Source organism: Hyla sarda, chromosome 8 (assembly GCF_029499605.1).
Source record: "Hyla sarda isolate aHylSar1 chromosome 8, aHylSar1.hap1, whole genome shotgun sequence".
Lineage (NCBI taxonomy): Eukaryota > Metazoa > Chordata > Amphibia > Anura > Hylidae > Hyla > Hyla sarda.
This window is the reverse complement of record NC_079196.1, coordinates 70720497-70748422: the sequence shown is the minus strand read 5'-3', so window position 1 is coordinate 70748422 and position 27926 is coordinate 70720497. Positions and strand designations below refer to the sequence as shown.

Here is a 27926-nt window from a genome sequence, read left to right as displayed (position 1 = left end):
TATATATATATATATATATATATATATATATACACAGAATCAAGTAGAAGCGGCACACCAGTATTCCAATGAAAGCGTGGGTTTATTCACACATTTGTGCAGAAAAACTACGTTTCGGCTCGACAATAGAGCCTTTAGGCTCTATTGTCGAGCAGAAACGTAGTTTTTCTGCACAGATGTGTGAATAAACCCACGCTTTCATTGGAATACTGGTGTGCCGCTTCTACTTGATTCTGTATACTATTTGGGAATTGGTCGGTTCCCGAAGCTTGGCACCCGGGTGGATCTAGAATCCTTGTGCACGGTGCTCCCCCTGATCTATTATTGATCTATTATATATATGGAAAACTGTTGCCTTCTGATGGAGTAAGAGAGGTCCCCGGATCCGTCACATGCTGTGGACTTGATCTGACAGCGGCATGTAAAGGGACAATCGGAGGCCACAGGATAGGGGATGTGTCTCATTGTAGGGAATACAACCTTCAGGACACAACACCTGCCCCCCTGCACAATCATTCAAACGGAGCCCGGTCTCTCACCTGTAGATGTTGCTTTTACCTGCTGAGTGCTCCACAACACCAGCCCACCTTCCAAGATGGCGCCGGTCATCCAATCACCAGCTGAGAGGCGGGACTTTAGAGGATAAGTTTGGGGTACCCCTTTAGAAAGAACATAGCAGTAAATATATGTAACATGTAACCAAAGGACATGAGCAGCTTATTAGCCTGGGCTTTCTCACAGTACATTGTGTGTATTTTTATGACAATTGGATGTTAATAGATAATTTTCAATTAAAAAAAGTGAAATAAATTGATCTTTAGCTCTCTTAATGGTGAGGATAGTGAACATAGTCCTTTATTTTAAATGAAGCCGCTGCTGTAACTACAAAGCTATATATCATTTGACAGCACCTGCTGTTCTGTATAACATGTAAGAACTACACATCCCAGCATCCCCTGACCCCTGGCTTACTATAAGAAATGTGAAACTTCACATCCAAGCATAGAACAAAAAAAAAAAGTAATGCAAAACAGCTCACCACCAGTCTGAATAGGCATATAGATCCAGGGCACAAAGTAGATATGGAAGAATGAGATTTCAACATGTCCCTGTGGAGTGATAAATGCCGACGCGTTTCAGGCTGAGGAATAGCACCTTTGCTTTGTTTTTAACTCACTTTTTGTGGGGAGCTGGATCTACACCTTTCTATTGGCTTCATATCCAAGTGTGGTAGTCTGGGGTGAAGGATGCAATAGGGTGTTGCGAGTGATAGTGATGTAGGGTGCTGGTATTAACCCTTTGTTGTCGTGACGCCAGGGTGTGGTTTCCCAATGGTTAATGTTCCTACCGCCAACCGTCCCACAAACGGTATGGAGAAATAATTGAATGTCCACAGTGTATTTTCTTATTACTTTTTGCAGTGTTTCCCAACCAGGGTGCCTCCAGCTGTTGCAAAACTACAACTTCAAGCATGCTGGGAGTTGTAGTTTTGCAACATCTGGAGGCACCCTGGTTTGGAAACACTGCAAAAAGTAATAAGAAAATCCACTTCCCAGCATCCCCTAGACTAACTATACGTATTAAGAAACTACACATCCCAGCATCCCCTGTCCATAGACTTACAATGAGTAAAGTGAAACCACACATCCCATCATCCCTGTCCATAGGCTTTCAACAAGTAGAGTAAAACTACACATCCCGGCATCCTTTCATCAGCTGAGAGTCTACAATTAGCGGTTTGACCTCAGAAACACGCAGGCAGCAGGGACGGCCCGTGACGTCATCTTCGTGCGCCCGCTCCTGTAAGGACCCCGGCGCAGGTTGTCCCGGGAAGGGCAGCGATATGTTCGGGAGGACGGTGCTTCGTGGCCTGACGGTGACCGGGAAAGCCAGCGTCCTGTGCCTGGTGAGGGTGGGCTCGGGCTATTACATAATGGCAGGGAATGGAATAATAGTGTGCTCTGTAGTCCGGTGTACACGCGTCCTCCCTGACAGGTGTCATTGGGTTTACAGCCAATGGGGGAGATGGATCAAAACCTCTGCAAAAGTTGTCCGTAGCAACCATTGCAATCGGAGTAGTTGCTATGGACAACTGCTCCACTCTTCCTCCACACAGGATTTGATAAATCTTCTCAACTGTATTTTTCGGTATCACTTCGTGAGCGGATAATTCTCCTCAGCTGTATGAGGATGCTGGGAATACAGTGTAAAGATGTCGGCGCGCTCGGTGGTGTACGTATAACAGTCTGCGCGCTCGGTGGTGTACGTATAACAGTCTGCGCGCTCGGTGGTGTACGTATAACAGTCTGCGCGCTCGGTGGTGTACGTATAACAGTCTGCGCGCTCGGTGGTGTACGTATAACAGTCTGCGCGCTCGGTGGTGTACGTATAACAGTCTGCGCGCTCGGTGGTGTACGTATAACAGTCTGCGCGCTCGGTGGTGTACGTATAACAGTCTGCGCGCTCAGTGGTGTACGTATACCAGTCGGCGCGCTCAGTGGTGTACGTTTAACAGTCTGCGTGCTCGGTGGTGTACGTATAACAGTCGGCGCGCTTGGTGGTGTACGTATAACAGTCGGCGCGCTCGGTGGTGTACGTATAACAGTCGGCGTGCTCGGTGGTGTATGTATAACAGTCGGCGCGCTCAGTGGTGTACGTATACCAGTCTGCGCGCTCAGTGGTGTACGTATACCAGTTTGCGCGCTCAGTGGTGTACGTATACCAGTCGGCGCGCTCAGTGGTGTACGTATAACAGTTGGCGCGCTCAGTGGTGTACGTATACCAGTCGGCGTGCTCAGTGGTGTACTTATACTAGTCGGCGCGCTCAGTGGTGTACGTATAACAGTCTGCGCGCTCGGTGGTGTACGTATAACAGTCTGCGCGCTCGGTGGTGTACGTATAACAGTCTGCGCGCTCAGTGGTGTACGTATACCAGTCGGCGCGCTCAGTGGTGTACGTTTAACAGTCTGCGTGCTCGGTGGTGTACGTATAACAGTCGGCGCGCTTGGTGGTGTACGTATAACAGTCGGCGCGCTCGGTGGTGTACGTATAACAGTCGGCGTGCTCGGTGGTGTATGTATAACAGTCGGCGCGCTCAGTGGTGTACGTATACCAGTCTGCGCGCTCAGTGGTGTACGTATACCAGTTTGCGCGCTCAGTGGTGTACGTATACCAGTCGGCGCGCTCAGTGGTGTACGTATAACAGTTGGCGCGCTCAGTGGTGTACGTATACCAGTCGGCGTGCTCAGTGGTGTACTTATACTAGTCGGCGCGCTCAGTGGTGTACGTATAACAGTTGGCGCGCTCAGTGGTGTACGTATAACAGTCGGCGCGCTCAGTGGTGTACGTATAACAGTCTGCGCGCTCGGTGGTGTACGTATAACAGTCTGCGCGCTCGGTGGTGTACGTATAACAGTCTGCGCGCTCGGTGGTGTACGTATAACAGTCTGCGCGCTCGGTGGTGTACGTATAACAGTCTGCGCGCTCAGTGGTGTACGTATACCAGTCGGCGCGCTCAGTGGTGTACGTTTAACAGTCTGCGTGCTCGGTGGTGTACGTATAACAGTCGGCGCGCTTGGTGGTGTACGTATAACAGTCGGCGCGCTCGGTGGTGTACGTATAACAGTCGGCGTGCTCGGTGGTGTATGTATAACAGTCGGCGCGCTCAGTGGTGTACGTATACCAGTCTGCGCGCTCAGTGGTGTACGTATACCAGTTTGCGCGCTCAGTGGTGTACGTATACCAGTCGGCGCGCTCAGTGGTGTACGTATAACAGTTGGCGCGCTCAGTGGTGTACGTATACCAGTCGGCGTGCTCAGTGGTGTACTTATACTAGTCGGCGCGCTCAGTGGTGTACGTATAACAGTTGGCGCGCTCAGTGGTGTACGTATACCAGTCGGCGCGCTCAGTGGTGTACGTATAACAGTCGGCGCGCTCAGTGGTGTAGGTATAACAGTCGGCGCGCTCAGTGGTGTACGTATATAACAGTCGGCGTGCTCGGTGGTGTACGTATAACAGTCGGCGCGCTCGGTGGTGTACGTATAACAGTCGGCGGGCTCGGTGGTGCACGTATATAACAGTCGGCTGGGCTCGGTGGTGCACGTATATAACAGTCGGCTGGGCTCGGTGGTGCACGTATATAACAGTCGGCGGGCTCGGTGGTGCACGTATATAACAGTCGGCGGGCTCGGTGGTGCACGTATATAACAGTCGGCTGGGCTCGGTGGTGCACGTATATAACAGTCGGCGCGCTCGGTGGTGCACGTATATAAGTCGGCTGGGCTCGGTGGTGCACGTATATAACAGTCGGCGGGCTCGGTGGTGCACGTATATAACAGTCGGCTGGGCTCGGTGGTGCACGTATATAACAGTCGGCGCGCTCGGTGGTGCACGTATATAACAGTCGGCGCGCTCGGTGGTGCACGTATATAACAGTCGGCGGGCTCGGTGGTGCACGTATATAACAGTCGGCGCGCTCGGTGGTGCACGTATATAACAGTCGGCGCGCTCGGTGGTGCACGTATATAACAGTCGGCGCGCTCGGTGGTGCACGTATATAACAGTCGGCGCGCTCGGTGGTGCACGTATATAACAGTCGGCGGGCTCGGTGGTGTACATATAAGGCTTCTTTCACCCTGCAGTTAGGAGTCGGAATAGCGGGAGAAAAAATACTGCTTGCACTGTCTTTTTCTCCCGCTACAAAATAACGGGGCCTGAAGGACCCCATTATAGTAAATGGGATCCATCATGTGTGGTTATTGCCCATTGTTCCTCGTCTCGATAGCAGCTGTTAAAGGCTGAAAAAAAGCCTAACACCCATTTAAGAACAGCGAACAACGGCAGTGTGAAATTAACAGTTGGTGTGCATAGTGCCAAATATGTAGGGGAGATAGTTGCCCATAGAAACCAATCAGATCGCTTCTTAAATTTTTCAGAAGCCTTTTAAAAAATGAAAGAAGCGATCTGATTGGTTACTATGGGCAACTCGGCAACGTATTTTCTGGACAGGTTTTGATAAATCTCCCCCATAGGGCTGTCATGTTCTCAGTGCCAGAAATATAGGGGGAGATTTATCAAAACCTGTGTAGAGGAAGAGTTGTGCAGTTGCCCATGGCAACCAATCAGATTGCTTCTTTCATTTTTAACAGGTCTCTTTAAAAATGAAAGAAGCAATCTGGTTGCCATGGGCAATTGCACCACTCTTCCTCTGCACAATTTTTGATAAATCTCCCTCATAGAGCAGTCAGTGTGCTCAGTACCAGACATATAGAACAGTCGGTGTGCTCAGTACCAGACATACAGAGCAGTCGGTGTGCTCAGTACCAGACATACAGAGCAGTCGGTGTGCTCAGTACCAGACAAATAGAACAGTCGGTGTGCTCAGTACCAGACATAGAGCAGTCAGTGTGCTCAGTACCAGACATATAGAGCTGTCTATGTGCTCAGTACCAGACATATAGAGCAGTCGGTGTGCTCAGTACCAGACATATAGAGCAGTCAGTGAGCTCAGTACCAGACATATAGAGCAGTCGGTCTGCTCAGTACCAGACATATAGAACAGTCGGTGTGCTCAGTACCAGACATATAGAGCAGTCAGTGTGCTCAGTACCAGACATATAGAGCTGTCTATGTGCTCAGTACCAGACACATAGAGCAGTCGGTGTGCTCAGTACCAGACATATAGAGCTGTCTATGTGCTCAGTACCAGACATATAGAGCAGTCGGTGTGCTCAGTACCAGACATATAGAGCAGTCAGTGAGCTCAGTACCAGACATATAGAGCAGTCGGTCTGCTCAGTACCAGACATATAGAGCAGTCGGTGTGCTCAGTACCAGACATATAGAACAGTCGGTGTGCTCAGTACCAGACATATAGAACAGTCGGTCTGCTCAGTACCAGACATATAGAACAGTCGGTCTGCTCAGTATCAGACATATAGAGCAGTCGGTGTGCTCAGTACCAGACATATAGAACAGTCGGTGTTCTCAGTACCAGACATATAGAACAGTCGGTCTGCTCAGTACCAGACATATAGAACAGTCGGTGTGCTCAGTATCAGACATATAGAGCAGTCGGTGTGCTCAGTACCAGACATACAGAGCAGTCGGTGTGCTCAGTACCAGACATATAGAGCAGTCGGTGTGCTCAGTACCAGACATATAGAGCAGTCGGTGTGCTCAGTACCAGACATATAGAGCAGTCGGTGTGCTCAGTACCAGACATATAGAGCAGTCGGTGTTCTCAGTACCAGACATATAGAGCAGTCGGTGTGCTCAGTACCAGACATATAGAGCAGTCGGTGTGCTCAGTATCAGACATATAGAGCAGTCAGTGTGCTCAGTACCAGACATATATAGAGCAGTCGGTGTGCTCAGTACCAGACATATATAGAGCAGTCGGTGTGCTCCGTACCAGACATATAGAACAGTCGGTCTGCTCCGTACCAGACATATAGAGCAGTCTGTGTTCTCAGTACCAGACACATAGAACAGTCGGTCTGCTCAGTACCAGACACATAGAACAGTCGGTGTGCTCAGTACCAGACACACAAAGCTGTCGGTGTGCTCAGTGCCAGTCGGTTCGCTCAGTGCCGTACATATAGAGCGGTCTGTGTGCTCAGTACCAGACATAGAGCAGTTGGTGTGCTCAGTACCAGACATAGAGCAGTCGGTGTGCTCAGTACCAGACATAGAGCAGTCGGTGTGCTCAGTACCAGACATAGAGCAGTCGGTGTGCTCAGTACCAGACATAGAGCAGTCGGTGTGCTCAGTACCAGACATAGAGCAGTTGGTGTGCTCAGTACCAGACATATAGAGCAGTCAGTGAGCTCAGTACCAGACATATAGAGCAGTCGGTGTGCTCAGTACCAGACATATAGAGCAGTCGGTGTGCTCAGTACCAGACATATAGAGCAGTCTGTGTGCTCAGTACCAGACACATAGAGCAGTCGGTGTGCTCAGTACCAGACACATAGAGCAGTCGGTGTGCTCAGTACCAGACACATAGAGCAGTCGGTGTGCTCAGTACCAGACACATAGAGCAGTCGGTGTGCTCAGTACCAGACACATAGAGCAGTCGGTGTGCTCAGTACCAGACACATAGAGCAGTCGGTGTGCTCAGTACCAGACATACATAGAGCAGTCGGTGTGCTCAGTACCAGACACATAGAGCAGTCGGTGTGCTCAGTACCAGACACATAGAGCAGTCGGTGTGCTCAGTACCAGACATATAGAGCAGTCGGTGTTCTCAGTACCAGACATATAGAGCAGTCGGTGTGCTCAGTACCAGACATATAGAGCAGTCGGTGTGCTCAGTACCAGACACATAGAGCAGTCGGTGTGCTCAGTACCAGACACATAGAGCAGTCGGTGTGCTCAGTACCAGACACATAGAGCAGTCGGTGTGCTCAGTACCAGACACATAGAGCAGTCGGTGTGCTCAGTACCAGACACATAGAGCAGTCGGTGTGCTCAGTACCAGACACATAGAGCAGTCGGTGTGCTCAGTACCAGACACATAGAGCAGTCGGTGTGCTCAGTACCAGACACATAGAGCAGTCGGTGTGCTCAGTACCAGACACATAGAGCAGTCGGTGTGCTCAGTATCAGACATATAGAACAGTCGGTGTGCTCAGTACCAGACATATATAGAGCAGTCGGTGTGCTCAGTACCAGACATATAGAGCAGTCGGTGTGCTCAGTACCAGACACATAGAGCAGTCGGTGTGCTCAGTACCAGACACATAGAGCAGTCGGTGTGCTCAGTACCAGACATATAGAGCAGTCGGTGTGCTCAGTACCAGACACATAGAGCAGTCGGTGTGCTCAGTACCAGACATATATAGAGCAGTCGGTGTTCTCAGTACCAGACATATATAGAGCAGTCGGTCTGCTCCGTACCAGACATATAGAGCAGTCTGTGTTCTCAGTACCAGACACATAGAACAGTCGGTCTGCTCAGTACCAGACACATAGAGCTGTCGGTGTGCTCAGTACCAGACACACAAAGCTGTCGGTGTGCTCAGTGCCAGTTGGTTCGCTCAGTGCCGTACATATAGAGCGGTCTGTGTGCTCAGTACCAGACATAGAGCAGTTGGTGTGCTCAGTACCAGACATAGAGCAGTCGGTGTGCTCAGTACCAGACATAGAGCAGTCGGTGTGCTCAGTACCAGACATAGAGCAGTTGGTGTGCTCAGTACCAGACATATAGAGCAGTCAGTGAGCTCAGTACCAGACATATAGAGCTGTCTGTGTGCTCAGTACCAGACATATAGAGCTCTGTCGGTGTGCTCAGTACCAGACACATAGAGCTGTCAGTGTGCTCAGTACCAGACACATAGAGCAGTCGGTGTGCTCAGTACCAGACACATAGAGCAGTCGGTGTGCTCAGTACCAGACACATAGAGCAGTCGGTGTGCTCAGTACCAGACACATAGAGCAGTCGGTGTGCTCAGTACCAGACACATAGAGCAGTCGGTGTGCTCAGTACCAGACACATAGAGCAGTCGGTGTGCTCAGTACCAGACACATAGAGCAGTCAGTGTGCTCAGTACCAGACATATATAGAGCAGTCGGTGTTCTCAGTACCAGACATATATAGAGCAGTCGGTGTTCTCAGTACCAGACATATAGAGCAGTCGGTCTGCTCCGTACCAGACATATAGAGCAGTCTGTGTTCTCAGTACCAGACACATAGAACAGTCGGTGTGCTCAGTACCAGACACACAAAGCTGTCGGTGTGCTCAGTACCAGACACACAAAGCTGTCGGTGTGCTCAGTGCCAGTCGGTTCGCTCAGTGCCGTACATATAGAGCAGTCGGTGTGCTCAGTACCAGACATAGAGCAGTTGGTGTGCTCAGTACCAGACATATAGAGCAGTCTGTGTTCTCAGTACCAGACACATAGAACAGTCGGTCTGCTCAGTACCAGACACACAAAGCTGTCGGTGTGCTCAGTACCAGACACACAAAGCTGTCGGTGTGCTCAGTGCCAGTCGGTTCGCTCAGTGCCGTACATATAGAGCGGTCTGTGTGCTCAGTACCAGACATAGAGCAGTCGGTGTGCTCAGTACCAGACATAGAGCAGTCGGTGTGCTCAGTACCAGACATAGAGCAGTCGGTGTGCTCAGTACCAGACATAGAGCAGTTGGTGTGCTCAGTACCAGACATATAGAGCAGTCAGTGAGCTCAGTACCAGACATATAGAGCTGTCTGTGTGCTCAGTACCAGACATATAGAGCTCTGTCGGTGTGCTCAGTACCAGACACATAGAGCTGTCGGTGTGCTCAGTACCAGACACATAGAGCAGTCGGTGTGCTCAGTACCAGACACATAGAGCAGTCGGTGTGCTCAGTACCAGACACATAGAGCAGTCGGTGTGCTCAGTACCAGACACATAGAGCAGTCGGTGTGCTCAGTACCAGACACATAGAGCAGTCGGTGTGCTCAGTACCAGACACATAGAGCAGTCGGTGTGCTCAGTACCAGACACATAGAGCAGTCGGTGTGCTCAGTACCAGACACATAGAGCAGTCGGTGTGCTCAGTACCAGACACATAGAGCAGTCGGTGTGCTCAGTACCAGACACATAGAGCAGTCGGTGTGCTCAGTACCAGACACATAGAGCAGTCGGTGTGCTCAGTACCAGACATATATAGAGCAGTCGGTGTTCTCAGTACCAGACATATATAGAGCAGTCGGTGTTCTCAGTACCAGACATATAGAGCAGTCGGTCTGCTCCGTACCAGACATATAGAGCAGTCTGTGTTCTCAGTACCAGACACATAGAACAGTCGGTCTGCTCAGTACCAGACACACAAAGCTGTCGGTGTGCTCAGTACCAGACACACAAAGCTGTCGGTGTGCTCAGTGCCAGTCGGTTCGCTCAGTGCCGTACATATAGAGCAGTCGGTGTGCTCAGTACCAGACATAGAGCAGTTGGTGTGCTCAGTACCAGACATATAGAGCAGTCTGTGTTCTCAGTACCAGACACATAGAACAGTCGGTCTGCTCAGTACCAGACACACAAAGCTGTCGGTGTGCTCAGTACCAGACACACAAAGCTGTCGGTGTGCTCAGTGCCAGTCGGTTCGCTCAGTGCCGTACATATAGAGCGGTCTGTGTGCTCAGTACCAGACATAGAGCAGTCGGTGTGCTCAGTACCAGACATAGAGCAGTTGGTGTGCTCAGTACCAGACATATAGAGCAGTCGGTGTGCTCAGTACCAGACATAGAGCAGTCGGTGTGCTCAGTACCAGACATAGAGCAGTCGGTGTGCTCAGTACCAGACATAGAGCAGTCGGTGTGCTCAGTACCAGACATAGAGCAGTTGGTGTGCTCAGTACCAGACATATAGAGCAGTCAGTGAGCTCAGTACCAGACATATAGAGCTGTCTGTGTGCTCAGTACCAGACATATAGAGCTCTGTCGGTGTGCTCAGTACCAGACACATAGAGCTGTCAGTGTGCTCAGTACCAGACACATAGAGCAGTCGGTGTGCTCAGTACCAGACACATAGAGCAGTCGGTGTGCTCAGTACCAGACACATAGAGCAGTCGGTGTGCTCAGTACCAGACACATAGAGCAGTCGGTGTGCTCAGTACCAGACACATAGAGCAGTCGGTGTGCTCAGTACCAGACACATAGAGCAGTCGGTGTGCTCAGTACCAGACACATAGAGCAGTCGGTGTGCTCAGTACCAGACACATAGAGCAGTCGGTGTGCTCAGTACCAGACACATAGAGCAGTCGGTGTGCTCAGTACCAGACACATAGAGCAGTCGGTGTGCTCAGTACCAGACACATAGAGCAGTCGGTGTGCTCAGTACCAGACATATATAGAGCAGTCGGTGTGCTCAGTACCAGACATAGAGCAGTCGGTGTGCTCAGTACCAGACACATAGAGCAGTCGGTGTGCTCAGTACCAGACACATAGAGCAGTCGGTGTGCTCAGTACCAGACATATAGAGCAGTCGGTGTGCTCAGTACCAGACATATAGAGCAGTCGGTGTGCTCAGTACCAGACATATAGAGCAGTCGGTGTGCTCAGTACCAGACACATAGAGCAGTCGGTGTGCTCAGTACCAGACACATAGAGCAGTCGGTGTGCTCAGTACCAGACATATAGAGCAGTCGGTGTGCTCAGTACCAGACATATAGAGCAGTCAGTGTGCTCAGTACCAGACATATAGAGCAGTCAGTGTGCTCAGTGCCATACATTTAAATAAAAACCTTTTGATATGTCCTAGAGACATATCAAGTTTAAATTGGTCGGGGTCTGACCACCCAGATCCCAAACAATCGCTAGATAGGGAAAAGTGTAGCTGTTTGTTAAATGAGCGCTCTCATTTGTGTTTGTTTATTTGTGTTTAAAAAAAGCTGCCACTAGGTGTCTCCCTACTTGTCCAGAGCACATATTCCCCTATATTTTGCACAGACTTTGGACTCCTGCTGGCCTGGCAGAAGTCCAAAATCAGGAAATGCTGAGGGGCTGTGTGTAGCAGAGTGAGGGATGAAGTTCTCCCCTGTATGGCTTCAGATGATGTCACAGCCTGCTGGGGAACGCCCCTTCCCAGTCTGTGAGACTGAGCAGAGAATATAGAGCAATATTAAGGTAGAAAACTAAAAAATAATAAAAATAAAGGCAGGGAGTTGTTTATCATGATAGGGGCAGTGAACTGGGAGGATTATTACATTTAACAAGATCATGAGGTACTCTCAGCATTTGAATACCCTTATTTAAATGTTCTATAACTTTAGTACTGTTTGCTATAAATATTAGCAAGTTATCAAAGATGGTATGAATGGTTCTTGATTCTGTAAGAGTTTTTAAAGGGGTACTCCAGTGAAAACCTTTTTTCTTTTAAATCAACTGGTGGCAGAAAGTTAAACCTTTGGACATCAGGTGAGGACGGCTCCATTTTACTTTTTTTAGGACATTGCGTGTTCTGTACAGGTCCCTGAAGAAGCTCCTGTCCTCTACATAGACCAGTGTTTCCCAAAGAGGTTTCCTCCAGCTGTTGCAAAACTACAACTCCCAGGATGCCCGGACAGCCTTCGGCTGTCCGGGCATGCTGGGAGTTGAAGTTTTGCAACAGCTGGAGGCACCCTCTTTGGGAAACACTGAAATAGACAGTGATTTACAGCTCCCATCAGCTCTTTCTTACTTTTATATGTAAATATTTGCTTTATCTATATTAGTTATCTCCTTTTTTTTTTCTTTAATCCTCACTTTTTCCTATTTTTGGGTGACATTTTGGGGGCTTCAGAACCAATTACCAGGTTTCCATAGAGTGAGGGTCTCAACATACAATGGGTTCAACATACAATGGTCGTACTTGAACCAATTAATATTGTAATTTGAGGGAGCACTGTATATACACTATTCCTTTTCTGGTATTTTTCTAGTGCTAACCTGTCACATACTGATCAGGAACTTTGGAGAACTGACCTCTTCTTTCTATGTGTTTGACCTTCACACAGGCCCAGCTCCATGTCAGCTCAAGGCATGGTCTGAAGTATGGCTACTGGGCATACATGCTGGGCGAGAGAACAAGCAAGTTGTTTGGGCCGAACAGCAAGATCATCACCGTTGATGGAAACTTGGCTTCTGGCAAAGGGAAACTTGCTCAGGCACTGGCTGAGAAACTGGGTGAGACAATTGTGGATTAGAGGATATATATATATATATATATATATATATATATATGTTATTTTAGTTAGTTTGCTTTCTGACTGGCTATTGGGTAGTGCAAAAAACATTTTTTTTTATAAATTCTTTTACCCAGGTATGAAATATATGCCGGAAGCTGATCAGAATTATGTACACAGAATCACTGGTGATGGGACTATCCTGCCTGACAAGTTTGCAGGCCTCTCCAGTCTAGAGAAGTTCTATGAGGATCCCAAATGTCCGGATGGGAACTCCTATCGCCTGCAGATATGGTTGTTCTGTGCACGCATGCTGCAATATTCTGATGCTCTGGATCATCTTTTGAGCACAGGTACATCAAAAATATATTTTTAAAGATTGCTTAAAATGCCTATATACTACACAAAAACCAGTACCCTCCTATACTATGGTAAGACAAGAACTTGTTTCTGTAAATTGGTTTATGCCACCCGACAACCTCATACCATGAAGCTTCTTTCACTGAATGGGATCAAACTGTTACAATGTTGTGTACCCATGCAGTGGATTTGTGGAAGCATTGCTAAAAATCCTTAGTTTGCCTTTTCTGTAATTGTGCACTATTCATGGGGGAACCCTAGGATTGTTAAAGGGGTACTGGAGAAAAAGGTAACTTATCCCCTATCCACAGGATTGGGATGAGTGTCAAATCAAGGGGGGGTCTGACCACTGGGACCCCATGCGAGGTCCCAGTGAACAGGCCCCGGTTCTAAGAAGAGCGCATGTTGGGGTTGGTACGTGCTTCATTCATTTCTATGGGGAGTAAAAACCTTGTGGCATTATCACCAATCAACTAAACTGTGTAATATGAGACCACAGAGAGGGTACTGGATCATACTAGGTTCCCAGCAATCAATATTACCAAAAGAAAATTGGGAAGAGCATATTAAAACGTAACCTTTACTATTTGCATATAAAATACACCACAATAGTGAACCCAGTGAATACGTGGCACTAGTAAGTGCCTCTTGCACTATACTAGTATTGTGTACCAATAACGTCAAATAACGCCCAACGCGTTTCTACTGCGTATAGCAGTTTCCTGAGGGGCTAAGAAGCGTCGGTACCTCAGTACAAGACAAAGTTTTATGTCTAAAGTTAAAATATCATGTAAACTATGGGTCCCAGTACACAGGCTATTAAATACAATAGTTATGCAGTTAGACACAGAGTGTAACCTGATGTACAAATTAGCTCATCACAAGACTCCCACATCATCAGAAGGCACCTAGCCTTCTCCTGCAATGCGTTTCTGGAGTCTTAATTGGACAAGCAGGGGACCGAGCGCACCTGCAGTGGCAGGGAGCGTAACTCAGGCTACTAGCGCTCTGTGATAGGCTATTAATATGTGATGCTGGTATCAGCAGCACCTCAATAGTTGGCAAAGACTGGTGGACCCATAAAGTTATTTAGGACCAAAAGCAGAGGTTCACTTCAGATTTGTGAATTAGCATTTTACAAACTATGGAATTCAGTATGTGATTAAAAGCAATAGCATATCATTTTATGTAATAACTATATACGAGTATATATCTCGACTATACGACTATATACGATATATATATTTGTATTTTGCCTGATGACATTTTTGTCCTAATGCTTGGAGTACCCTAACAATGTTTCTCACTTTTGCCTAAGAATATGGCTACAGTAATTTTGCATACAGTGGATACAATGTAAATAACTGGAGTATTTTCTTTTTTTTCCTTTTAGGTCAGGGGGTGATTTTGGAGCGCTCACCCTTCAGTGATTACGTTTTCCTTGAAGCCATGTGCAAAAGCAATTACATCCGCAAGGAATGTGAGTAGATTCCAGATAAAAATGATTTTATTTGCTTTGATTGCTTTTATATGATGCCTGACCAGGGTTCCCCGCTGGATTCTATGTACTGTAACCTAAAGGTGCTGCCCCTTTTCACCGTGTGCACGACCTCTGTACAATGGCATACACTCTCCTTTGGGCTCATATTGCACATGGGTTCTTTGTGGGGGGGGGAAAGACCTGTGTCTGCTTGGAGGCACATGAAGATATAGCATGCGTCTATAGCCAAACAACATGGCTTTGTAATAGTCATGTGCTTGAGACCTTAAAGGGAACCTCCCATCACATTCATGCTGCCTGAACCATGAGTCATTGGGGCAGTCCTTGGCGGCTTCTGTCAGCCTTAAAGGGGTACTCCGGTGAAAACCCTTATTTATTTTATTTTTTAAATCAACTGGTGCCAGAAAGTTAAACAGATTTGTAAATTACTTCTATTAAAAAATCTTAATCCTTCCTGTACTTATTAGCTGCTGAATACTACAGAGGAAATTTATTTTCTTTTCGAAACACAGAGCTCTCTGCTGACATCATGACCACAGTGCTCTCTGCTGACATCTCTGTCCATTTTAGGAACTGCCCAGAACAGCATATGTTTGCTATGGGGATTTTTTTTTTTTGCTATGGACAGAGATGTCAGCAGAGAGCACTGTGCTCGTGATGTCAGCAGACAGCTCTGCGTTTCAAACTGAAAAGAATTTCCACTGTAGTATTCAGCAGCTAATAAGTACAGGAAGTATTAAGATTGTTTAATAGAAGTAATTTACAAATCTGTTTAACTTTCTGGCACCAGTTAATTAAAAAAAAAAAAAAAAGTTTTTCACCGGAGTACCCCTTTAATTAATGAATCCCTCCCTATACAAAAATGTAGATACTTATCAGAACAGCCGTGTGGGGCAGGGGTAAACCACAGCATGCTTAGTCTGATAACTGAGCCCTATTCTATGCCTTTAAAAAAAAGCTGCCAGTGATACAGACAACGTGAAACTGAAAAACTGATAAGTTCCTTACAGCTCATTCACACTACCAAATTTCTGCCCAGAGATATTCCATTTCTTAACATCGACCGCAGAACAAGTTGGTGCTAGGACTTGCTCCTAAATGCTCAGTAGACTGCAATGCATTTCTGAGGGCATTAAGCCGAAAGAAAGAACATGTTCATGCATTGTGCAGAGTCTGCAGTCCACGTTCGGCCGCGGAAATTCAGTTGTGTGAATAGTGCAGCAGAATCCAATTGAGAACAATGGGAGGCTACTGCACCATATCGCAAAACTACAACTCCCAGCATGCCCGGACAGCCAAAGGCTGTCCGGGCATGCTGGGGGTTGTAGTTTTGCAACAGCTGGAGACACCGATGTAAAATATGGATCAAAATCAAGTGTAAAAGTGTCCTCTGGGATTCCAATTGTACTTACCCAACTTTTAATTGAAATAAATGGTACTGAAGTGGCAATTCTTATTGATGAACCTCACTTAGAAATTCTCCTCCTTGTTTTCCTTAGGTGTAAATCATTACAATGAGATCAAGAACGTGAGCATTGATGAGTTCCTGCCTCCACACATAGCTATCTATGTGGACGTTCCAGCTGCTGAAGTGTACAAGAAAATCCAAGAAAAAGGAAATGTAAATAATGAGTATTTCTATTGTTATCTAAGGGTATGGTAACAACTTCAAATTACTCAAGATCCCAGTGAAATGCTATCACTCTGCCATCTTGTTTACCCCACCTAAAACATAACTTTTGTTAGATATTAACCCCTTCAGGACGGAGCTCATTTTGGCCTTAAGGACCGGAGCGTTTTTTGCACATCTGACCACTGTCACTTTAAACATTAATAACTCTGGAATGCTTTTACTTATCATTCTGATTCCGAGATTGTTTTTTCGTGACATATTCTACTTTAACATAGTGGTAAAATTTTATGGTAACTTGCATCCTTTCTTGGTGAAAAATCCAAAAATTTGATGAAAAAAATGAAAATTTTGCATTTTTCTAACTTTGAAGCTCTCTGCTTGTAAGGAAAATGGATATTACAAATAAAATTTTTTTTGGTTCACATATACAATATGTCTACTTTAGGTTTGCATCATAAAATTGACGTATTTTTACTTTTGGAAGACACCAGAGGGCTTCAACGGTCAGCAGCAATTTTCCGATTTTTCACAAAATTTTCAAACTCAGTATTTTTCAGGGACCAGTTCAGGTTTGAAGTGGATTTGAAGGGTCTTCATATTAGAAATACCCCATAAATGACCCCATTATAAAAACTACACCCCCCCCAAAGTATTCAAAATGACATTCAGTCAGCGTTTTAACCCTTTAGGTGTTTCACACGAATAGCAGCAAAGTGAAGGAGAAAATTCACAATCTTCATTTTTTACACTCACATGTTCTTGTAGACCCAATTTTTGAATTTTTACAAGGGGTAAAAGGACAAAATTTTTACTTGTATTTGTAGCCCAATTTCTCTCGAGTAAGCACATACCTCATATGTCTATGTAAAGTGTTCGGCGGGCGCAGTAGAGGGCTCAGAAGGGAAGGAGCGACAAGGGGATTTTGGAGAGTACGTTTTTCTGAAATGGTTTTTTGGGGGCATGTTACCTTTAGGAAGCCCTTATGGTGCCAGAACAGCAAAACAAACCCACATGGCATACCATTTTGGAAACTAGACCCCTTGGGGAATATAACATGGGATAAAGTGAACCTTAATACCCCACAGGTGTTTCACGACTTTTGCAAATGTAAAAAAAAAAAAAAATTTTTTACCTAAAATGCTTGTTTTCCCCAAAAATTTTTATTTTTAAAAAGGGTAATAGCAGAAAATACCCCTAAAAATTTGAAGCCCAATTTCTCCCGATTCAGAAAACACCCCATATGGGGGTGAAAAGTGCTCTGCTGGCGCACTACAGGTCTCGGAAGAGAAGGAGTCACATTTGGCTTTTTGAAAGCAAATTTTGCTCTGGGGGCATGCCGCATTTAGGAAGCCCCGATGGTGCCAGGACAGCAAAAAAAAAACCCACATGGCATATCATTTTGGAAACTAGATCCCTCGGGGAACGTAACAAGGGGTTAAGTGAACCTTTATACCCCACAGGTGTTTCACAACTTTTGGATATGTAAAAAAAAAAATTTTTTTTTTTACCTAAAATGCTTGTTTTCCCCAAAATTTTACATTTTTAAAAAGGGTAAAAGCAGAAAATACCCCCCAAAATTTGTAACACAATTTCTCCCGAGTACGGCGATACCCCATATGTGTCCCTAAACTGTTGCCTTGAAATACGACAGGGCTCCAAAGTGAGAGCGCCAAGCGCATTTGAGGCCTAAATTAGGGACTTGCATAGGGGTGGACATAGGGGTATTCTACGCCAGTGATTCCCAAACAGGGTGCCTCCAGCTGTTGCAAAACTCCCAGCATGCCTGGACAGTCAACGGCTGTCCGACAATACTGGGAGTTGTTTTGCAACAGCTGGAGGCTCCGTTCTGGAAACAGTGGTGTACCAGACGTTTTTCATTTTTATTGGGGAGGGGAGGGGGGCTGTATAGGGGTATGTGTATACGTAGTGTTTTTTACTATTTATTTTATTTTTTGTGGTAGTGTAGTGTAGTGTTTTTAGGGTACAGTCGCCTGGACGGGGGTTCACAGTAGTTTCTCGCTGGCAGTTTGAGCTGCAGCAGAAAGTTTGCGGCAGCTCAAATTTGCAGCCAGATACTTACTGTAATCCTCCGCCCATGTGAGTGTACCCTGTACGTTCACATTGGGGGGGACATCCAGCTGTTGCATAACTACAACTCCCAGCATGCCCGTTCGCTGTCGGTGACTGCTGAGAGTTGCAGTTTTGCAACAACTGTAGGCACACTGGTTATGTATCACTGAGTTTGTGACCTAACTCAGTGTTTCACAACCAGTGTGCCTTCAGCTGTTGCAAAACTACAACTCTCAGCAGTCACCGACAGCCAACGGGCATGCTGGGAGTTGTAGTTATGCAACCAGCAGATGCACCACTACAACTCCCAGCATGCACTTTAGCTGTTTGTGCAAGCTGGGAGTTGTAGTTATACAACAGCTGAAGGTACACTTTTCCATAGAAAGAATGTGCCTCCAGCTGTTGCAAAACCATAAGTCCCAGCATGCCCATAAGGGAATGCTGGGAGTTGTGGTGGTCTGCCTCCTGCTGTTGCATAACTACAGCTCCCAGCATGCCCTTTTTGCATGCTGGGAGCTGTTGCTAAGCAACAGCAGGAGGCTGTCACTCACCTCCAACGATCCAGACGCTGCAGGTCAGTCCCGCCGCTGCTCCTGGGGCACCGATCCCAACATTAACGCCAGGGATCGGGGTCCCCAGCACCCGGGGTGCACGTCCCGCACCCGCTCACGTCCTCCGGAAGAGGGGCGGAGCGGGTGCGGGAGTGACACCCGCAGCAGGCGCCCTGATTGGTCGGCCGGTAATCCGGCCGACGAATCAGGGCGATCGTGAGGTGGCACCAGTGCCACCTCACCCCTGCAGGCTCTGGCTGTTCGGGGCCATCAGAGACGGCCCCGAACAGCCAGTAATTCCGAGTCATCGGGTCACTGGAGACCCGATTGACCCGGAATCGCCGCAGATCGCTGGACTGAATTGTCCAGCGATCTGCGGCGATCGCCGACATGGGTGGGCATAATGACGACATGGGTGGGCATAATGACCCCCCTGGGCGATATGCCGGGATGCCTGCTGAACGATTTCAGCAGGCATCCGGCTCCGGTCCCCAACCGGCTAGCGGTGGGGGCCGGAATTCCCACGGGCGTATGGATACGCCCTCGGTCCTTAAGGACTCGGGATGCAGGGCGTATCCATACGCCCTATGTCCTGAAGAGGTTAAAAAATACTTTCACAAAAACTCTTTAAAAAAAATACCTATATTGCCAGAGTATAAAGATTGTGTGCTACAGGGCTCAATAGTGTACAGGGTGGGCCATTTATATGGACACACCTTAATAAACTGGGAATGGTTGGTGATATTAACTTCCTGTTTGTGGCACATTAGTATGTGTGAGGGGGGGGGGGAAACTTTTCAAGATGGGTGGTGACCATGGTGGCCATTTTGAAGTCGGCCATTTTGAATCCAACTTGTTTTTTCAATAGGAAGAGGGTCATGTGACACATCAAACTTATTGGGAATTTCACAAGAAAAACAACGATGTGCTTGGTTTTAACGTAACTTTATTCTTTCATGAGTTATTTACAAGTTTGACTACTTATAAAATGTGTTCAACGTGCCTCCCATTGTGTTGGATTGTAAATGCAACCCTCTTCTCCCACTCTATACACACTGATAGCAACACCGCAGGAGAAATGCTAGCACAGGCTTCCAGTATCCGTATACACTGCTATATACTACTATATACACCGCAGGAGAAATGCTAGCACAGGCTTCCAGTATCCGTAGTTTCAGGTGCTGCACATCTCGTATCTTCACAGCATAGACAATTGCCTTCAGATGACCCCAAAGATAAAAGTCTATGGCTCAGATCGGGAGACCTTGGGGGCAATTCCACTGGCCCACGATGACCAATCCACTTTCCAGGAAACTGTTCATCTAGGAAAGCTCGGACCTGACACGCATAATGTGGTGGTGCACCATCTTGCTGTAAAAACTCAGGGAACGTTCCAGCTTCAGTGCATAAAGAGGGAAACACATCATCATGTAGCAATTTCACATATCCAGTGGCCTTGAGGTTTCCATTGATGAAGAATGGCCCCACTCTCTTTGTACCCCATATACCACACCATACCATCAATTTTCATGTTCCAACAGTCTTGGAGGGATCTATCCAATGTGGGTTAGTGTCAGACCAATAGCGGTGGTTTTGTTTAACTGCACCATTCACATAAAAGTTTGCCTCATCACTGAACAAAATCTTCTGCGTAAACTGAGGGTCCTGTTCCAATTTTGGTTTTGCCCATTCTGCAGCACCTGAAACTATGGATACTGGAAGCCTGTGGTAGCATTTCTCCTGCGGTGTATATAGTAGTATATAGCAGTGTATACGGATACTGGAAGCCTGTGCTAGCATTTCTCCTGCGGTGATGCTATCAGTGTGTGAAGAGTGGGAGGAGAGGGTTGCATTGACAATCCAACACAATGGGCAGCACATTGAACACATTTTATAAGTGGTCAGAAACTTGTAAATAACTCATGAAAGAATAAAGTTACGTTACAACCAAGCACAGCATTGTTTTTCTTGTGAAATTCCCAATAAGTTTGATGTGTCACATGACCCTCTTCCTATTGAAAAAACAAAAGTTGGATTCAAAATGTCCGACTTTAAAATCTCAATGGTGCTTATAACTGTACACTGTATTGCACAACCCTATCGGCCTCTTCTATTGTCTTAGCAAATTGGTAGCTGCAGTCCACCAGCTGGCTTAAGGTACTCTGACACTAGACTTCAAAATATTAACACACCTAGCCCCCTGACATGTTTTGTTCAGCCGAGTGTCTTTAGAGGTCTGAGCTAATGGTTAACTTACCTGTGACCCCACCGAGGTACATTTTTGTATTTTGTAGTCTAAAGGTTGGGTCACACACAGGGCATCCGCAGCATATTTAACTGTTCAGGTGCGCTACTGGCAGTAACAGAGCGAAAGCAGAGTGAGCTCCCTGCTGCGGCTGGGTAGCTCTGTGTGTCATCTTGTGACTGTCATTGGGAAATCAGCCACTAGGAGCGGACGCACAGAGCTACAGGGAGCTAGCTCTGCTGTTACTCTGTGATTGCTGGCAGTGCATCCTTAGTGTTAAAGGAGTTCTCCAGGATGTTAAAATTCTCATTCATACTGCTGGCAGTAAAAAAAATAGAGGTACATACCTTCCGTCGCTCTCTCGGTAACCCGTTCTGGTCTCCGCCGCGATCCTCTTCCTGGTTGCCGATGGTCAGGGAGTCATACCATACTGCCTAGGAAAAGGATCGTGGCGGAGGCCGGAGCGGGTTACCGGAGGCACCGGGGGATTGACAGAAGATATGTACCTCTTTATTTTTTTTACTGCCGGCATAAGGAATTAGAATTTTAATATCCTGGAGTACTCCTTTAAGTATGCTGCAGATGCGCTGTGTGTGACCCTACCCTAACATGTATTTTTCATCTCTCATTTGTTTTTTTAGGCAGCTGAGAAGAAAGTTGAGCTATCTTACCTCCAGAATATTGAGGATACATACAAATCATCCTTCCTCCCACTAATTAGGTGAGAATTTTAAAAATTTCCCATAATGCTTTGTGCTTATTGAAGCTATTAACTATTGCAGCCAATGTTTGCTGATCCCTTTTTTTTTTTTTTCTTCATTCTAGAGAGACATCTGAGGTATTGCAGTATACTGCTTCTGAAGTACAGAATGTGGAGCAGGTACGGAGGGGACCAAGTACCTTATGGTCCACTGATTCTGGTGATCCAGCATCCTACTTAAAGTAGTGTTTCCCAACCAGGGGGCCTCCAGCTGTTGCAAAATTACAACTCAGAGAATTCCTGGAAAGACTTTGTCTGTGGCTACTGGGAGTTGTGCTTCTGTAACATCTAAGAGACTGTGACCTCTGTAATCGCCCACGAACTACAGTAATCGATAAATAGTTCAAAAGATGCTTATTTTAATCAACAATTTTTATTTTTCTACCTGCATTCCCTAAATGTAAGCCCGCATACTGTGCATGCTCATGCTTAGAGAGGATTACTTACTCTCCAGTGGTTGAGGGTTTATAGCAGGGAAATGCAGGTGAGTAGAAAGAGTTAAAATTACAATTTTGTAATTAGTATCTAGAGTCTATTTATGTATTTCTGTAGTTTAGGAGGGGTCTTGGTGGTCACAGTCCCTTTGAATAGATTACTAATGATCCTTGTTACCGCATTTAGATGGGATCTAAGCATTTTCAGCATGGGATCTAAGCATTTTTTTAAATTTTTTTGCATATGTCAGCTGTTGTACTTGTTAGAATTGGTCAAAAAACTGTTTATCGGAAAGTACCCAAAAAGTTATTTGATGCTAGTGAATTTGATATTATAAAATTGTTATGAGCCCACCCCATATATAGAACCAAGTACAGATAGGAAGTATAGCAATTATGTATAGCACCTAACCTGTCACTTTTTTTTTCCTCATAGTATTGGGGCCTTCCTTTTTTTTTCGTTGTCGCTCATCTGTACATTTTATTTCACAACTATGGCTACATTAGGCATCGTTCACATGGTCAGGTTTTTAAGAGAATTTATTTATGAATATGGCACCTAAATCATTATCCAATTTACTGTCATTCAGTGTAAGCAAGTGGGATGTATTACCCTTTATTCACCAGAAATAAATCTGCATGGATTTTTGTCCACGCCATGGAAGAAAAAAAATGTGTAACAGGAATAACAAGCTCAATCTTGAGATTACACGTGGGAAAGCCATAGTTTACCTCCTCCTCCTCCTCAATGGGGCTTATTCTTATGCAGAGCATATGTGGACATATGTTTTTGTTCCCATTCCTACAACATTGATGGCCTTTTTAGAGTCACTAGAATGTTAAATGTGCATTCAGCTATCCTTTGAGTTGTGCAGGCCATACTGAAATGTATCCATCTTGCAGATTGCTGAAGACCTTGAATATGTAAAAATCACTAAAGCTCCATGGACGGAACAGAATGATGTCACCTTCCATCATTTACGTTTGCTGTGAGTGTTCTGTATTCTTGCTTTTGCTGTGGATAGGTAGATGATGATTGTTTCTTTCATTTGTATAAAAGAGTTTGAAAAAAGCTGAAGGCCTCAAATGAGGTTTCTTAAAATTCACAAATCAGTTTTTTCCCTATTGAATTACATTGAAGTGCAGGATACTTATTTTGGATGTAATATCATGCTAATTTGTCCATTTTGTGTGTTGCATAGACTTTCACAGTATCGTGTGTTTAGTACTGAGGAGGGCTGAACTTGATAATCCTTTTGTCTGCATGTGTATTCATTATGTCTCTTGTGTGTCTTAATTCCAGGGTTCAGGACAAGTTCAACGTTATTAACCTCTTCAACCTGCCCATCTTCATTCCAGAAGTCACAGTCGGTGGATTAGAGTATGACAAGCTGTATTATCAGTTCCGAGATGTAAGAAAATTATACTTTTTCCTGACATTTACATATTATTTGTGTTCATGCAAAAGAACTTTTCAGGTTTCCATGACTTTGTTTGGAAAAGTTAGTTATCTCAAGATTAAAAGATAAGCTTGATAGTTAATAACTAGCGGACTCATAGGGACCTGACCGCCGAAACCCCCGTTCTGATGGTTGGTGGTGACTAGAGATGAGCGAACTTACAGTAAATTTGATTCGTCACGAACTTCTCGGCTCGGCAGTTGATGACTTTTCCTGCATAAATTAGTTCAGCTTTCAGGTGCTCCGGTGAGCTGGAAAAGGTGGATACAGTCCTAGGAGACTCTTTCCTAGGAATGTATCCACCTTTTCCAGCCCACCGGAGCACCTGAAAGCTGAACTAATTTACGCAGGATAAGTCAACTGCCGAGCCGAGAAGTTCGTGACAAATCGAATTTACTGTAAGTTCGCTCATCTCTAGTGGTGACGATCAGATATTTGTCCCCCATCCTGTGCATTGGTGAAAACATTATAACCTTGAGATGATGCCTTTTATAATCGAGCTACAGAGGACAATCTGATCACAATAATAAACTAAACTAGCTAATTCTAACCAGTGAAAATGTATAGGAATGTTTTAGCCTAATTACGTATAATCATTTGAGACAAGAAAAAATACACGGGGAGGGATATTTGCAATAAAAAAAATCAGTCCCATCATAGCAAGTTCAGTGACCCGCCCCCCCCCCCCCCCCCCCCCCGACCTACGATGGCCAGACATACGATCATTTCAACATACGATGGCCTCTCAGAGGCAGCATCAACATCTGATGCTTTTGTATGTCGGGACCATCGCATAAACGGCTATCCGGCATCGCAGACTGCTTCAGCTGCCACCGGATAGCCGTGTGGTCCGCTGACAATCACTTACCTGTCCTCGGGGCTCCGGCGCGTCCTCTTCGGGATCCCCTCCATCGCCGGCGCTCTCCATCGTTGTCATCACGTCGCTGCGCACACCGTCCCGTCATCCAATAGGAGCAGCGTGCATAGCGACGTGAATGTGATGAGGATTCCGGGGAAGCAGAGGCCTTGCCGGAGCGTTGGGAACGCTGCGACAGCGATGGAAGGCGACATCCAGGACAGCGGTGATGGTCCGGAGCGGCGGGGACACGTGAGTATAACCTCCAATACCAGTGGTTTTAAACCTGCGGACCTCCAGATGTTGCAAAACTACAACTCCCAGCATGCCCGGACAGCCGTTGGCGTTGGTTGTAGACCACTGCCCTATACTTTACATTGCACGGATCCCTCAACATACGATGGTTTCAACAAACGATGGTCCATTTGGAACCATCGTATGTTGAGGGACCACTGTATATTTCAATGTATGCAGGTTAACAATATTTCAATGTATGCAGGTTAACAGGTTGGAATTTAGCAAAACATTGTTGTGCAAAATAGCTGCTACCATTTACTGTCCATTGAGTACATTTTTTACCTCCAGATGTCTTTTTGCTTTCTTAGGCCAAATACTCCATTCTGAATAGTAGCTTACGTTTGGGGTTCACATCAGCATACCAACATAAGTGTTCTGAAATGTACTGTGGCCTACTTGGGCTGGGTCCATTGAGCCCAGTGGGCTGCACAAAATAACATACACTTGAAAATAGACCAGATACAGTCACCAGTAGACTCGGTTTGGTCCATTAAACTCCATAGACAGGAGCAGTATTTGTCTTCATACTGTTTTGATATATCGCTATATACCCCAACCGTAGGCTACTTTTCAGAGATCAACATAGTCTCGCTGAGTTTTTTTTTAAATGTCATAATTCTGTTAGAACCCAGAAGACATTTTCTGTGAGTTATTATAGATGTACTTATTTTTTAGATATAATGCCGCATAAGCAAAAAAGGGAAGCTTTATAAGCTTAGTATGGGTTATATGGCTCCAGAGAAGGGCCCTAATCTTGTTTTAAAGTCTGATTGCGACGTCTTATTTCCTATAAACGTGTAGGAAGAATGTCAAGTGCACTCAATACAAAATGTATAGAAATGTAAAAATAATAAGGATGTCGCCTGTCTTTTCCTTAATGACCAAGCCCAATTTTTCAAATTTGGCATGTCTCTTTTTAACTGGTAATACCTCTGACATGCTTTTACTAAGTGACACGATTCTGAGAGTTTTTTTCGTGACATATTGTACTTTATATTAGTGGTAAATCTGTGCTGATTCATGCAGCATTTTTTGTGAAAAACTCCGAAATATTGTGAAAAATTGGAAAATTTCTAGAATTTTTTTAATTCTTTTTTTTTTATGGCATTCACTGTATGGTAAAAAATGTTAGTTTTATTCTGTGGGCCGGTACGATTATGGCGATATCAATTTAATAAAGCTTTTATAGGTTTTTCTTTTTCTCAACATTTTCATTTTCCTTTTTTTGGATTGTCATGTTCTGACAGCCATAACTTTTATTTTTTTGTCCAACGTCATTGTGTGAGGGCTTATTTTTTGCGGGACAAGCTTTACTTTTTATTGGTACCCTTTTTGAAATTCATGCTACCTTTTTTGATTTTTTTTTTATTCCAGTTTTGGACCCAAATTTGCGTATTTTTATATATATATTTTTTATATTCTGTCCATATAATTAAAATGAGACCCAACTTATATAGACTTGATTTTGTTTTACTTCTGTAAAAAAATACCTTTTTGCACAAAAATTAGTATGTTTAAAAATGTTACTTTTCTAACCCCTATAACATTTTTTTTTTCCGTATACGTAAGTGTGTGAGTAAGGGCTCATTTTTGTGCCGTGATCTTTAGTTTTTATTGGTACCATTTTTGTTGTGATGGAACTTCTTGATCGCTTTTTATTAAAAAAAAAATGTAGTATACAAAGTGACCAAAAATATTAAATTTTATATATTTTAAGTATACGCCATTGACCATACGGTTTAATTAACATATTATAGTTTGGACATTTACGCACATGGCTTATGTTTGTTTTTGTTTACATTTTTTTTTTTTTTATGGGAAAAGGAGGGTGATTCAAACTTTTATTCGGGAAGGGGTTAAATCACTAACTTTTTTTTTTAAGTTACTTACACTATTTTATAGTCCGCATAGGGGACTATTACATGCAATCTTCAGTTTGGATACGCTATTCACTGCTATGTCATAGCATAGATCAGTGTTTTCGGTGCTCAATTGATCCAGGCTGCTGAGGCGTCCTGGAGCATAAAGACACCCATCAGACGGCGAGGAGGCAGGTACGGGCTCTCCCACCGTCGCCTCAGCTGATGAAGACACCGCATTTCCACTGCGGTGGTCCCGATCAGCTCCGCTGAGCTGCTGGGAATTGAAATATTTTTTTTACACTTTGGATGCCGCAATCAACTATGATCTCTGCGTCTAAAGGGTTAATGCTGGACATCACAGCGATCTGTAATGTTCGGCATTAGCAACTACTCCACTATGACGTGGGCTCAGCTCCTGAGCCCTGGTTATAGAATGGGAGCGGGGCAAGGGCATTTTTGGTATGCCCTTCGTCCTTAAGTGGTTAATTTCTCACCCAAGTGTCAGAGGTGGGGCCAAGCTCCTTGAGTGTCACAGCCAGCACACCTTTCAACTTGTCCTTTCCTAATAGCCTCTCCTTGATTTATGTACAGAGCTCTATATGTCAGTTAAAGAATGGCTGGGAGATTAGGTCAAGGGAGGAGCCATGTGGGGCTGTGGCACTTTAGCAGCTTGATTCTTCCTCCTTGACTGAGACATAAATGGCTATTACACAGAGCTGGCAGACAACCAGCTAAGCGCATACATTTCCTGGCTCATTCTACTGATTGGTTGAGGTCTGAACACAGACCTGGACCAATCAAAACATTTGATTATAGCTTTATGACAAACCAAAAGTTCTATTATTTTGTTTTATTTATTTATTTATTTTGTGACAGTGCCAATGTAAAGAGTATTTAAAAATCCTTAAACTGCAGGAAAAAGATGCATGTAACATCCAAAACAAAAACCACAAGAATATCTATAGATTAATTGCTATTTTCTATTGCAGCTGCCTGGAAGAAAATATGCAAAAGGATACAATGAAGATATTGGGGACAAGTACATTTGGCTGAAATAAACTATTTTGAGCCTCACAGCATCTGCTCCTGTTAATGTTTTCACTGCAATGACTGGCATTTTGTTTTTTAAGATCAGACTGTGCTATGAGGGAGTAGTAGGAGTGACGCTATATATCCCAAGGAACATAATACATCTGTATGTTGCTGCTGTCATGCTCAATCACAAATAAATGTTTTCTTTGAAATTGTCAT

The 27926-nt window shown here is 45.2% G+C and overlaps 1 protein-coding gene across 2 annotated transcripts; it reads left to right on the top strand.

Annotated features, from left to right (window-relative positions):
• The first annotated feature begins 1749 nt into the window (after positions 1–1749).
• Positions 1750–27926, top strand: NDUFA10 (NADH:ubiquinone oxidoreductase subunit A10). 2 transcript variants are annotated; one of them, XM_056537091.1, is made up of 10 exons: positions 1750–1906; positions 12479–12647; positions 12784–12999; positions 14400–14486; positions 16007–16128; positions 21648–21727; positions 21832–21886; positions 23104–23189; positions 23504–23612; positions 27665–27926. In XM_056537091.1, the coding sequence occupies exons 1-10, from the start codon at positions 1844–1846 to the stop codon at positions 27731–27733; spliced, it is 1056 nt and encodes a 351-aa protein (XP_056393066.1). In that variant the 5' UTR covers positions 1750–1843; the 3' UTR covers positions 27734–27926. The 2 variants fall into 2 exon arrangements, with proteins under 2 accessions (XP_056393066.1, XP_056393065.1); XM_056537090.1 differs by having other exon boundaries at positions 1777–1912.

Coding starts and splice junctions, on each gene's coding strand:
- NDUFA10 (XM_056537090.1), top strand. CDS start 1,844: ATGTTCGGGAGGACGGTGCTTCGTGGCCTGACGGTGACCGGGAAAGCC. Junction 16,129..21,647: donor AAATCCAAGAAAAAGGAAAT/GTAAATAATGAG, acceptor TTGTTTTTTTAG/GCAGCTGAGAAGAAAGTTGA. Junction 23,190..23,503: donor TTCCATCATTTACGTTTGCT/GTGAGTGTTCTG, acceptor TCTTAATTCCAG/GGTTCAGGACAAGTTCAACG.